We start from the raw sequence: 12944 nt of genomic DNA, 5'->3' as shown, positions 1-12944 counted from the left end.
CAGCATTATGCAAATACCTCAATGCCAAGTTCATTGGCGTTTAAGCAGTATATCGAAGCAGATTGGTCTCTCTAAGCGAGTTCCCAATTCGTCGGTCAAGACGTGACGTCTCCGTTCCCTTCCTTCAGGGAACGTGGGTTACATACGTAACCGAGACGTTTTCTATCACCCATTAATGTTTAACTGTAAAGCAGAATTTCTCTTCTCTTATTCATTTATCTACTGGAGGTTACCATCTCTCTTATAATGTCTCTGGTGTGTTTTAGGAAAGTTACTGAGACTGAGTTAAACTTAACCTGCTGTGTTTATGGTACTCATGGTAAAGATTGTATGTAATCTGATGTACTCAGATTACCAGAGATGAATCTGGAGTTTGTTGTTAAATATATTAAACCAGTAATGGTTAATGATAATAATCAGTGTGACTCTGTTTTAAATGTTTCATTTTCATATTTAACACGAGAGTAAAATGTCATTCACACGTTTATGTTTATATTAAGATTCATGAATGCAGTCGTGTGAATCGCTCATGAAAGAAGATAAAGGTACTGTATGAGATTCCAAACATCTGTCATTAGGTCTAAAATTGAGTTTCATGATTAATATTTTTATTTTTAATTGGATGACTAACAGTAAATTTGATAAAGTAACATAAACATAAATCATCTTTGTGATTGTAGGTCTGGACTGCCTGGACATCAGATGATATCTAGAAGATTTAAAACATTCACAAAATGCATCTCAACATATAATCACAGATGCTTTACATTGCATGCCTTTAAGTATTATTGAGTTGACATTATTTTTTACAAATTACCTTAAAAACATAATATCTGTGTGTTAAATCAAAACATTCATACATTGTGTTTAATGTTTAATATTGATAACAAATGTAGCTTATAACACTGCATAGACTCATCACTTTTGATAAAATACACATTATAATCAACATTATAGATCAAATATTTTCAATGTCATTGAGTTTTCAAATGATTAGTTGGTTGTTAGGGATACTTTAGTAAATGAACACATACATGTTATCAGCTGGTGGTATTTCTCTGCACATTGAGGCTGTAAAACTTTGTCTCTGATGAAAACATTTTTTAATAAAATAAAAATGTGCTCTTGAGATACTTTGATATAATAAGTCTGCTGCAGTGAAGTCAAACATCTATGTTTTTATACCAGCAAAAGCAGACACTGAGTATAACCTGAACATGACACCAGCGACCCTATGAAGACGGTAAAGCATATAAACTAAATTCTTATAATGCAACCATTTTCAAATATATTTGGGTTAATGTAGTAGCCTACACGTGAACACAAGTATATAACACTGTGCTACAGGTTTCTGGATACTTTAATCTAACATATTCTAACATTTCTGTTATTTTATCTTTTTTGTAACAAAACATGAAAATTTTTTTGCTAAAACCAAAAGCTCTTGAAAACAATACGTGTTAATATTTTGTGTAAAATATTACTAGAAGAGAATTTGTAAAGCTGAGAAAGAATTAAATTAAGGCTCAAATTAAATTCTTATTAATTGAAACCAAAATACGGATAGATTTACCAAAATTTAAGGTTTGCTGCTTGTAGAGACTACGGTAATTTTTGTAAATAATCTGAACAAACATAAAAACATTTTCATTACTACATTACTGATGTCAAGGTGAATTTGCAAAATCATAGAGATTATGTCTGTGATGAATTAAGGCGGACTAAAACGTTTTATTCATCGAGTAAACAGTCATATAAGTGAAGTGCATTTGACTTACACAAAAACTGTTTTGTCCTTTTAATGCAATGTTTCTGATATCAGGTATTTTGTGATTGCAATTAAACGCACATTTCATTCTTACAATGACAATAAAAATATACTTTCTTCTAAATGAAAACATTTTTTTGTATTTCTAAATGGTTTTTTTTCTACATACTTCTATAAAAAAAAAATTGGTGGGTCCTGAGATTATACCTGTGGTCACGTAATGAAAATGTTTGTGAACCACTAAGTGCATGTAATCTGACTATAAAATATTTATTTTAGAATATAGTCCATATTTTAAGTTTTGGTGTTTGGGATTAGATCTTTGTACTTGTTTCTACGCAGTTCTGCCGACCCTGGTACAGCACACGAGGCCATTACGTCTGTCATAAACACGCACTAATGAACTGAAAGTGAAAATGAAAGTGACAAATTCATATCGAAGCCGAACATTGGCCGTCTCTCAAACGGAAGCCTGCATCCTTCGGAGGTCTTATTGCAGAATATTAACTATTATAAAGTTTACTAGTATACTTAGTTAGTCGTAATTGTTGTAGGCTAATATTCTTTTGACTTGCGAATGTTATGCTCTGTTAACTGAAATAAACCAGGCTTGATGACGTATGCAGCCTGCATATGTGACCTCAGGAGGGCGCAGTCTTCCGTTTGAGAAACAGTTATAGTACAACCCAATGACAGTGTGATTACAGTAATGTAGTTCAGCTCCTCTGGGACAGAAGGGTTTTGATGAAGGTGAGTGAATTAACCTTTATAAAATAATCAGCACAGAGACATATTTATATAAATCTTTATAGAAACAAGTTTTTAAGTAATTTAATAAATTGAAACAATTAAAAATATATATTTAATAATACATTTATAAATTGTAATGTATAAAGTTCATTTAAATATATATAAATTAATGTAAAATGTGAATAAATGTATTTGGTTAGGCTAGGCTAATTTCTTTCTTATGTAAACTATGACTTGACAATTTCGTTGTAATGGACAAAATCCAGTGCTTACTGTTTATTTGAGCAATACTAAATATACTGTGCACAGGATCATGGACAGAACAATTCGTTTTTATGGGGGGCACGTTTTTTAACAAAGTCTTCAGTTTCACAAACAACACAATATTCAGTGGCGGCTGGTGCCACAACAGTTAAGGAGGGGCGCACTTTCAGAGGAGTTTTTTGTTCAGATAAGAGAACATACAGAACCGTTTTGGCAGAGGTTTAGTGTCTATTCGTCCTGTAGGTGTTGCTCTAATATGTTAAATGTCAAGCTCTACAATCACATATGGGCAGTTTCCATGACAGTTTATTATTCTAGACTAGGCCTTAATTAATATATTTTATTACTTTTATTATATATTCTAACTGAGGGAAGGAGGTTGTTCCTTAAAATCTCGCAATACATGTCATCCTCTCCTTAATACAGTGCAGTTGCCCTGTCCCATGTGCAGAAAAACACCCCTAAAGCATGATGCTACCAACCCCATGCTTCACAGTAGAGATGGTGTTCTTGGGATGGTACTCATCATTCTTTTTCCTCCAAACACGTTTAGTGGAATTATGAGCAAAAAGTTATATTTTGGTCTCATCTGACCACATGACTTTCTCCCATGACTCCTCTGGATCATCCAAATAGACATTGGCAAACTTAAGACGGGTCTGGACATGTGCTGGTTTAAGCAGGGGAACCTTCCGTGCCATGCATAATTTCAAACCATGACGTCTTAATGTATTACCAACAGTAACCTTGGAAACGGTGGTCCCAGCTCTTTTCAGGTCATTGAACAGCTCCTCTCGTGTAGTTCTGGGGTGATTTCTCACCTTTCTTAGGATCATTGAGACCCCACGAGGTGAGATCTTGCATGGAGCCCCAGCCCAAGGGAGATTGACAGTCATGATTAGCTTCTTCCATTTTCTAATGATTGCTCAAACAGTGGACCTTTTTTCACCAAGCGGCTTGGCAATTTCCCCGTAGCCCTTTCCAGCCTTGTGGAGGTTTACAATTTTGTCTCTAGTGTCTTTGGACAGCTCTTTGGTCTTGGCCATGTTAGTAGTTGGATTCTTACTGATTGTATGGGGTGGACAGGTATCTTTATGCAGCTAACGACCTCAAACAGGTCCATCTAATTTAGAATAATAAAAGAGTGGAGGTGCCTGCCTCAGCCTGCCCCTTACCGAGGGCGTCCTGCAGCGGCCGAACCATTCCTCCCTGGGCTCTTCTGAGAAGCGAGGAACCGGTCCCCAGCAGCCCGTTGTTTTTAGCAATGAAATAGTGAATTGTGCTTTACGAATGTAAGACTTCGACTTTTATTAGGTAATGTAAGATGTTCATTATGAATGATTTTATCCTCACTGATGTGCTCTTATATTGTCAGTGTTCAGAATGGAGTCAGTAGGAGTGAATGTGATAGAAGTTGCTGCTTTAGGGAGACCCTTTCAGCTGGGGATGCTCTACGACTGCAGGAAAGATGCTCTCGTGCCAGGTACCACATTACAGTTATCTTTATTTTACACAGATAAAGGTAACAACTGATTTAGAGAATGTGTTCCAGGAAGCACTAATATAAGTCCTTTTGTATCAGATGTTTTAACACAGACATCTTACAGATGTAGCTATGGTACCTGGGAAATGCAGGGAAACCATGGAATCAATTTTATAAAGTTTTATAAGTACAATTTTGATGTTTTTTTTTTTCTTTTTTGGCTAAAAAAATCTCTCTACAGGAATCACGTTGTGGGGTGAAGAAAAGCTCAAGCAGAGTATTCGATCTCATCCCCAAATTAATACAGATTTCAAAGTTACAGCTTCAGACTCTATTGAAGAAAAATCAAACTTATTGAACATTGAAGCCTCTATGAAATTGAGTCTGTTGGGTGGATTGATCAACGTAACCGGTGCAGCCAAATATCTCAATGACACCAAGAAGTCTTTCATTCAGCAGAGACTGACTCTACATTATCATTCAACTACCAGGTTTGAAGAACTGAGCATGAACCATTTAGCATCTGAAAATATAGCTCACCATGAGGTGTTTGATCACGATACAGCGACACACGTGGTGACGGCAGTGCTGTACGGAGCTGACGCCTGCTTTGTGTTCGACAGAGAGGTTTCTTCAGATGAGGACAAATCTGTGGTACAAAAAGAGGTGAAGGCAGCATTCGAGAAACTCAGAATCATTACAGTAGACGTAAATGCGAATCTAAACCTGAATGAGGTTCAGAAGAATGCGGTGCAAAAATTCAGTGTCACTTTCTATGGTGATTTTCAGTTGCCGTCTAATCCGACTTCATTTGAAGATGCTTTGAAGGTTTACGCTGAACTTCCAAAACTGCTGGGAGGAAACAAAGATCTTGTGGTTCCACTGAGAGTGTGGCTGTATCCTCTGAGCAAACTTAACTCGAGAGCTTTAAAACTTCTGAAGGAAATCAGCATTGATTTAGTCAGTGACATAGAATCAGCATTAGAGAGTTTAAATACAACTGAGATGAAATGCAGTGATCTTCTGAAAGACTCTTCTGCTTCAGCTTTACCTCCATTTCATGATAAAATACTGCAGATGAAGCAGAACTGTAACAAATACAAGTTGAGTCTCATGAAGAAACTCGGCTCTCTGTTGCCTCAGATCCGTGGAGAAAAGATTGAAGACTCAGCACTGATTGATCTACTGAAAGATCATCATGAATCTCCATTCAGAGAAAGTGAGCTTGCAGAATGGATGAAGATGAGAGAGAAAGAGTCTGAGATCATTAAAACATTGCTCAGACAACTGATTGATTCTGGTGCAAAGGTAGAAGACAACCGAAAGGCAATCTTGATGGATCTAGATGTGGAAAATCTGGTTAGCTACACATTCACATCATTGGACTGGTCAGATGTGCTCCTTCCTAAACAATTGACTTATCTAAGATCTTCCACAATGAAAAATAAAAATGACCTGGACTCCAAGAAGGAAATGTCATGGCTCACCCCTGCCATCCACAAGACTATGAGGAGCAACTTGGAGATGTTTAAGAGCTTGATTCGTTCAAAAGATCGTAAACCAGCCAAGTTTATTGTGTCATCAAAACAAATGGAGGATCATCCAGGTTCCTGCATTCTCCTGTATGAAGGTGGATGTGTTGAAGCTGTTTGCTTCACTCCTCCATCACAGCCGGCTCGTCCAATCACAGCAGGGGTTAAAGGTGACAGTGTGGTTATAAATGTGAAGCCCTCAACATGTCCTGCTACAGAGGAACTCAAGTTACTCTACAAAATAAAGCAAGAGAAGATCTGGACATATCAACCTGTTCTGAAGGAGCAAAATACTGTAACTCTGACTGATCTGAGACCAGGCACTGAATATGAGATTAAATGTGCAGCAGTGGGGAAACTCAACTATACCACTGAATCTGATGTGATCACAGTTAAAACTGAGGTATGATCTAGGGCTGCATAACGATTAATCGCAACTAATCGTTTAATAGTTTTTGTTTACATCATACAATGGTGTGAATAAGTGTTGGCCCACTTCCTGATTTATTTATTTTTTTGCAAGTTTGTTACACTTTAACATTTCATAGTATGAAGAGAAAACAAAATCCAAACCCCCATGGCCCCGTGTGATAAAGTGCTTGCCCCCTAAATCTAAAAACTATTTGGGCCACCCTTAGCAGCAACAACTGCAATCAAGTTTTTGTGATAACTTGCAGTGAGTCTGTTACAGCATTGTGGAGGAATTTTGACCCACCCATCTATCCATTTATCACAGCAAGTCTTCCAGGTCCTGAAGCAGAAAAACAGCCCCAGATCATCACACTACCACCACCATATTTTACTGTTGGCATGATGTTCTTTTTCTGAAATGCGGTGTTACTTTTGCACTAGATGTAATGGGATATCCACCTTCCATAACCTTCAACTTTTGTCTCGTCAGTCCACAGCAGGGATGGGCAACTTCGGTCCTGGAGGGCCGGTGTCCTGCAGAGTTTAGATCCAACCATAATTAGACACACCTAAAGCAGCCAATTAAGGTCTTACTAGGCGTACTAGAAACTTTTTGGCAGGTGTGCTGAGGCAAGTTGGAGCTAAACTCTGGCAGGACACCGGCCCTCCAGGCAGGGGTGTCGGACTGGGGGTAAAACCAGTACTGATTACAAGGGCCCCAAAGGAAGAGAGGGCCCTTGAAAAGTCTGGACTATATTATGGGGTGGGGCATGGGGGCCCATCAGGACTGCCTATGCATAGGGCCAGAGATCTTGTGCAATGCCCCTGCCTCCAGGACCGAAGTTGCCCATCCCTGGTCCATAGAGTATTTTGCCAAAAGTCTTGGGGATCATCACAATGTTTTCTGGCAAAACTGAGATGAGCCTTTATCTTCTTTTTGCTCAGCATCAGTTATCATCTTGGAACTTTGCCATACAGGCCATTGTTGCCCAGTCTCTTTCTTATGGTGGAGTCATGAACACTGACCTTAACTGAAACAAATGAGGCCTGCTGTCTTTGGATGTTGTTGTGGGGTCTTTGGTGACCTCTTGAATGAGTCGTCGCTGTGCTCTTGGGGTTATTTTGGTTGGCCGGCCACTCCTGGGAAGGTTCACCACTCTTCCATATTTTCGCCATTTGTGGATAATGGCTCTCACTGTGGTTCGCTGGAGTCCCAAAGCTTTAAAATGGCTTTATAACCTTTTCCAGACTGATAGATCTCAATTACTTTCTTTCACATTTGTTCTGAATATCTTTGGATCCCAACTTTCTTTTGGTCTACTTCACGTTATCAGGCAGGTCCTATTTAAGCGATTTCTTGATTGCAAACAGGTGTGGTAGTAATCAGGCCTGGGTGTGGCTAGAGAAACTGACCTCAGGTGTGATAAACTACAGTTAAGTTATGTTTTGGGGGTATGGTGGCAAACACTTTTTCACGTGGTGCCATATTGGTTTGGATTTTGTTTTCCCTTCATAATGAAAACCTCCATTTAAAAACTGCATGTTGTGTTAACTTGTCTTATCTTTGATTAATATTTAAATTATTTTCATGATCTGAAACATTTTATGCCTTTATGTTTCTAAAGTAGCCCTAAATGGACAAACTGCTGTACAGAGCGTGTTTGTCACTACGTTGGCGATAATATGTTTGTCCTGTGGTGGCTACCGTAGCTTATTTATGTGTTTCGAAAGGGAGGGGTGCAATTCACAACACTAAAATCTACACACTGCACCTTTAAGTATTCATATATAATATCATTTATATATAACTATAAAAATGTATATACACATGTAAATTTCTCTTAAATGTATACATGCATGTGTGTGTATTTATATATACATAACTATTACACACAGACAGTACACACACATATATTATGTAAACAAAAACTTTTATTCTGCGAATGATTAGTTGCGATTAATTGTTATACAACACTAGTATGATTACACTTTTGTTATCATTACATGTCAGCAAATATTTATTTTAGTTGTTAATGAATATTAAATGTTTCTTTCAGGGGAGGATCCGTCCCTTTATGGGTAAGTCTGGTATTTATCATTTATTTACCAGAGTAAAGTAAGTCAGAGTACTCTTTAAAGCAGCCGTACATGTTTTTTAATGGCACATGTGTCAGGGATATCAGAGGCAAAACCAAGACACAGACAGCAGGTAAACACAAAGGCCTTTATCCTAAACAAGGGCATACAAATGACGAGAGGGCAAAACAAAAAAAACTTTGCAAACAGGTCAGGAGAGCACATGGCACACCAACACAATCTATGGCCATGTGCTTCCACACAAAGCACGTGAAACAGGACACATATGTGACAACTTTTTGTGGGGCCATGCAATGAGTGGAGGAAAAGCAAGTGTCCAAGACATTTTAGATTTAGTTTTATTCTTCATTTTTATAGTTTTGTTTTTATGTTAATAATTTTAGTAAAAAAAAATCATTTTGGTATGAGATTTTGTCATTTCAATTTAATTTATTTTTCTTTCAGTTTAGTTTTAACAAAAATATTAACCTTGATCAGAATACACATCTACTGACTTTAAAAGCTCATTCTTAATAAATAAAATATAACAATAAATATACTTGTGTCATAAAAATTTGACTTAAAATGGGTTTTATGGCTTTGATAGATGAAATGATGTTGATAACAATGTGTTTCTGATTTAAGGATATTGTGGTTTGAAAAATCCTGGATGGGGCAGCTGTTTCAATGCACTTCTGCAAACTCTCTACATGACTAAAGAATACAGAGATCATGTTATGAGGTAAATTAATAACTTCATTCATTTCATTCTGTTGTGATTCATCAGAGTTTATTACAGTAAATATATCATGTGTTGTTTAGACTGAACACAGGCGATGGGTCTACTGAGGATAAGTTCATTAAAGAGTTAAAGGTGTTGTTCGAAACGTTGGACACCGAGCAGGGGGCGGTCTCAACACAATCAACTCAAGAAACAGCTGACGAGATCTTTATGTTACATTACAGAACAGAATTAAGTAAATAAATTTAAGTTTAAAAAAAGATTTTGAATCAATATAAATAAATAATATACATAACTGTAACATTCTTATTGATACATTTTTGTGTATTTCTTAGAAGTCATTTTTCGGATGATAAATGAAATTCAATACTTAGCGCAAGGCTTGTGGGAGGTACTTATGGCGACTCGCTCATCTGAGGTTACTCAAGTTTCTTTCTTTAAATGTTTTTACTGTCTGTCTCTAAAATCAATTTTATTGGTTGGTAGGATGTTCAAATTTAGTTTTGACTTTGATTGTACACTATTATTTCAGATATAACATTGACTATTCTTTCATAATTAAATGTTTAAATTGTTTAAAGTATCATTATTCATAGATTATTAATGAATCTGCTTTTTGACTTCAGATTTTTACGTTTGCTGACCAGTTTTATGAAAAATGTCATTTATGCTGGACTGTTTCAATAATTGGAATCATCTCAGTCACTTTTCAAGAATTTCAAGATGTGGTATGTAGATTATGATGTTTAGTACTGAATAAAAGTCTGATGAGTAAAAGCAGCTGTAATAAATACATTATCATCATGAAATTTTATTTCTCAGATGTTATATTTGATATGATTTGATGTGTTTGTTATGTAGGAAGATGCTCTACAGATAAGAGAAGGAATCATGCAGCAGTTCTGTCATCACTGCAAAGAACCTCTGAGAACGGCAAGTAACGTTTTATCATGTAGTAAATATTTACACTTGTTCTGATGGAGTGAAGTTGTGAAATATAAAATTTACCACAATTTACTGAATATGATTAAGGCTTCATTCTGTGTCTTAAAACTGAGTTATTATCTCATTAGAAACATGAGATCCACTCACAAAAAATACTGATTGTACGTTTGAGGAGATATATAAGAGAAAGTGTGGATTCCTACAAGAAAAATGAACTGGAAGTGACCATTCGTCCTCATTTGAAGGTAATTACATGTGATACTATTGATTCACAGGATATTATCAGATTACTTCTGTTTTTTTAGTTTACTTCATGTAAAGAGTTTCATGTTTTTCCTTTCCCTGGCGCATAACACAACATTTTCGGTTGCACTTTATTTTACAGTACATACTTACCCTGTACATATATGGTAAATAAGTTGTACTTACCGACAAATGTGTGGTACTTACTTGAAGGTATCTACATGGTAATTAATTGGTATCATTACTCTACTTACCAGTGGTACATACTTGGTAGTTATTATGTAACTCTAGGTAAGTACTGGGTAATGACAGATACATACTTATAGTGTATGTATACTGTAACGAGAAACATTACTGTAATTACAAATAAATGTACAATATAAGTATTTAGTATTTACAGGCAAGTTAGGGCAAATGACAGGTATTTATAGTGTACATATATGATTACTAATATCAAACACCACTAATTATTTTAAGTCTGGCCACCCCGTGCTTGCTCAGAACATAATAATAGTTAATTTAGTCACATTCATACAACTTGCTAAGCCAGGTGATAGACAGAAATCAGTGCCCCATGCTCCATTCAACATCAACATCTTGACATACTTATTCTGCAGTTATACCAGACTCCCTTTTAATCTACCTGGAAAAAACAATATTTGAAGAATTTTCAATGATAACAATTTATTATGTCAGGCAGGTTCAACGTTGAGTTAAACAATACAAAGCAGAATATGATTCAGTTAAATTATTTAAAATGATCAAAAGTTAAAAAGTCGTACCTATAGACGAAATACATACCAAGTGGTATGGAAAGTTACTACAAAGTGCTTCTGATTTAATAAGCCCTTTTCACACCGAGAAATACACGGAAAATGCATCCAGAATTTTTCCGGGATACTTTGATTTTTGGTTCATTCACACTACCAATGATTTTCTGTTTGTATGCATTCACACATATATCGTAAAAAATGTAACATATTTAGGCTGCGTCTAAATAACCACACTTGCGAACTTTACACTCAACCACTTGAATACTTACATGACGTATTTCCTGTATTTTGCCCAAGTGTTTTAGTGGGCGTGAAGATCCCAAGCGTGCATGTAAAAATTATTTACCCAATGGGACACACTTAGCAAGTGTTAAAATGTCAATCCAGGTAGCAATTTGCACCAAAACATATTCATTTTTTATTTAGACTACTTAAAATATATATTTTTAAGGTAAATAAAATGAACACATAAACAAATTAATAAATAAATACCTGAAGGGTCACAAAATGGGATTGTTAAATTGTAAACTATGGTACACCTTTTCTTAGAATTATAGAAATTAGACCTTTTTACCCATCGCACCATGACCTTCAAAACGACACCAAACAGATGAAAATGAAACCTTAGCATCACAACATACTATGTATATGGTATTACATAGATTCAGTAGACCTTTAGTGATCTGAAATATGAGAGAAGAAGATAGAGAGGTTGAATCCTGGTTATCAGCACCACCTGGAGATTTGATTGCATTATGAGTATGTCCACAAGAAACACAATGCTGATCTCTTAAACAGCTGTCTTACATTCATGAAACAAAGACAAATAAATATCATGAAGTTTGTCTTTAATTTCAGATTTCCTCTCATGACTTTGAGCTTTGTGCCATAATAAACTACTATGGCTCAGATCAAAGTGGACACTTTAATGCAGACATCAAATGTGAAAATCAACAATGGTATCGCTTTGATGAAACCCATATGTGTGAGGTATTTACATACATTTATATTAATGTGTGTTTGTGAACAAGAATTTAACATTTTTCTTATAATATTTTATCATAATCTACTCATTTTTCTTTAGAGTTATTTGAACAATCTTTCACAAAGAGACGAGAACTTCGTGTACAGGTACAGTATCTGCTATCTTTCATTAGCTGTGATATTATTGTTATGAAGATTATTAAATGAATGTCTTTACAGGTCTTCAAGTGCTTATATGCTCTTCTACAGACCCAATAAACACAGTGAGTAACACATTATATACTGAAGTTATGTGTTGTTGATTTTTGATTTATAATGCAGCGTATGAAAGTCCTGTGATGTGACACGCTGTACTTCATATAAAGTGATTTTAAACATCATTTTAAGTTTTTTACCATCCATTAGTGTTTAACTGTAAAGCAGAAATACTGAGTAAAGTTTAATTTATTTTATTCATTTATCTACTGGAGGTTACGTCTCTCTTATAATGTCTCTGGTTAAGTGGTTTAGGAAAGTTACTGAGACTTTCAAAGAGGAATCTTGAGTTTGTTGTTGAATATAAACCAGCAAGAGTTAAAATAATAATCAGTGTGACTCTGTTTTAAATGTTTATCATTTCATCTTTAACATGAGAGTAAAATGTCATTGACACTTTTTTGTTTATATTAAAGATTCATGAATGCAGTCTTGTGAATCGCTCATGAAAGAAGATGAAGGTACTGTCAGTGTTGGGGGTAACGAGTTACAAAGTAACGGATTACAGTAACTACATTACTTTTTTGGGTAACGAAGTAAAGTAACGCATTACGCTAATAATATTGGTAACTACACTACTTTACTAGACTATAGGAACGCGCTTTCCTGCGTTACCCAAGCAGTGTTTGCCTGGGTGTATTTAAGTGGTGCGTGCATGCGTGTCCCTGTACGTGTGCCGTTGCCATAAAGATTGATTTGACGGAGCTGCTGGTGCAAA

The 12944-nt window shown here is 35.8% G+C and overlaps 2 protein-coding genes across 3 annotated transcripts in view; both read left to right on the top strand.

Moving 5' to 3' along the window:
* LOC141364381 (uncharacterized) overlaps nt 1-1906 on the top strand; it is a 31922-nt gene extending 30016 nt beyond the window's left edge. The window contains exons 10-11 of the mRNA XM_073868989.1: nt 501-545; nt 681-1906. The gene's annotated coding sequence lies outside the window, so the exon portion shown is untranslated. The remainder of the gene's footprint in view (nt 1-500; nt 546-680) is intronic.
* A 410-nt stretch (nt 1907-2316) lies between these two features.
* On the top strand, nt 2317-12690 carry LOC129433423 (verrucotoxin subunit beta). 2 transcript variants are annotated; one of them, XM_073868986.1, is made up of 15 exons: nt 2317-2518; nt 3915-4074; nt 4158-4265; nt 4507-6200; nt 8266-8287; nt 8930-9026; nt 9107-9261; nt 9362-9444; nt 9653-9754; nt 9888-9959; nt 10100-10216; nt 11846-11977; nt 12072-12118; nt 12191-12234; nt 12643-12690. In XM_073868986.1, exons 3-15 carry the CDS (start codon nt 4166-4168, stop codon nt 12648-12650), a joined length of 2673 nt encoding a protein of 890 aa, XP_073725087.1. In that variant the 5' UTR covers nt 2317-2518; nt 3915-4074; nt 4158-4165; the 3' UTR covers nt 12651-12690. The 2 variants fall into 2 exon arrangements, with proteins under 2 accessions (XP_073725087.1, XP_073725086.1); XM_073868985.1 differs by lacking the exon at nt 3915-4074 and having other exon boundaries at nt 2318-2518.
* The last annotated feature ends 254 nt before the right edge of the window (nt 12691-12944 follow it).

Source organism: Misgurnus anguillicaudatus, chromosome 6, assembly GCF_027580225.2.
Source record: "Misgurnus anguillicaudatus chromosome 6, ASM2758022v2, whole genome shotgun sequence".
Classification (NCBI taxonomy): Eukaryota; Metazoa; Chordata; class Actinopteri; order Cypriniformes; family Cobitidae; genus Misgurnus; species Misgurnus anguillicaudatus.
Note: the sequence above shows the minus strand (reverse complement) of the source record. Positions and strands in the feature narration are given on the sequence as shown.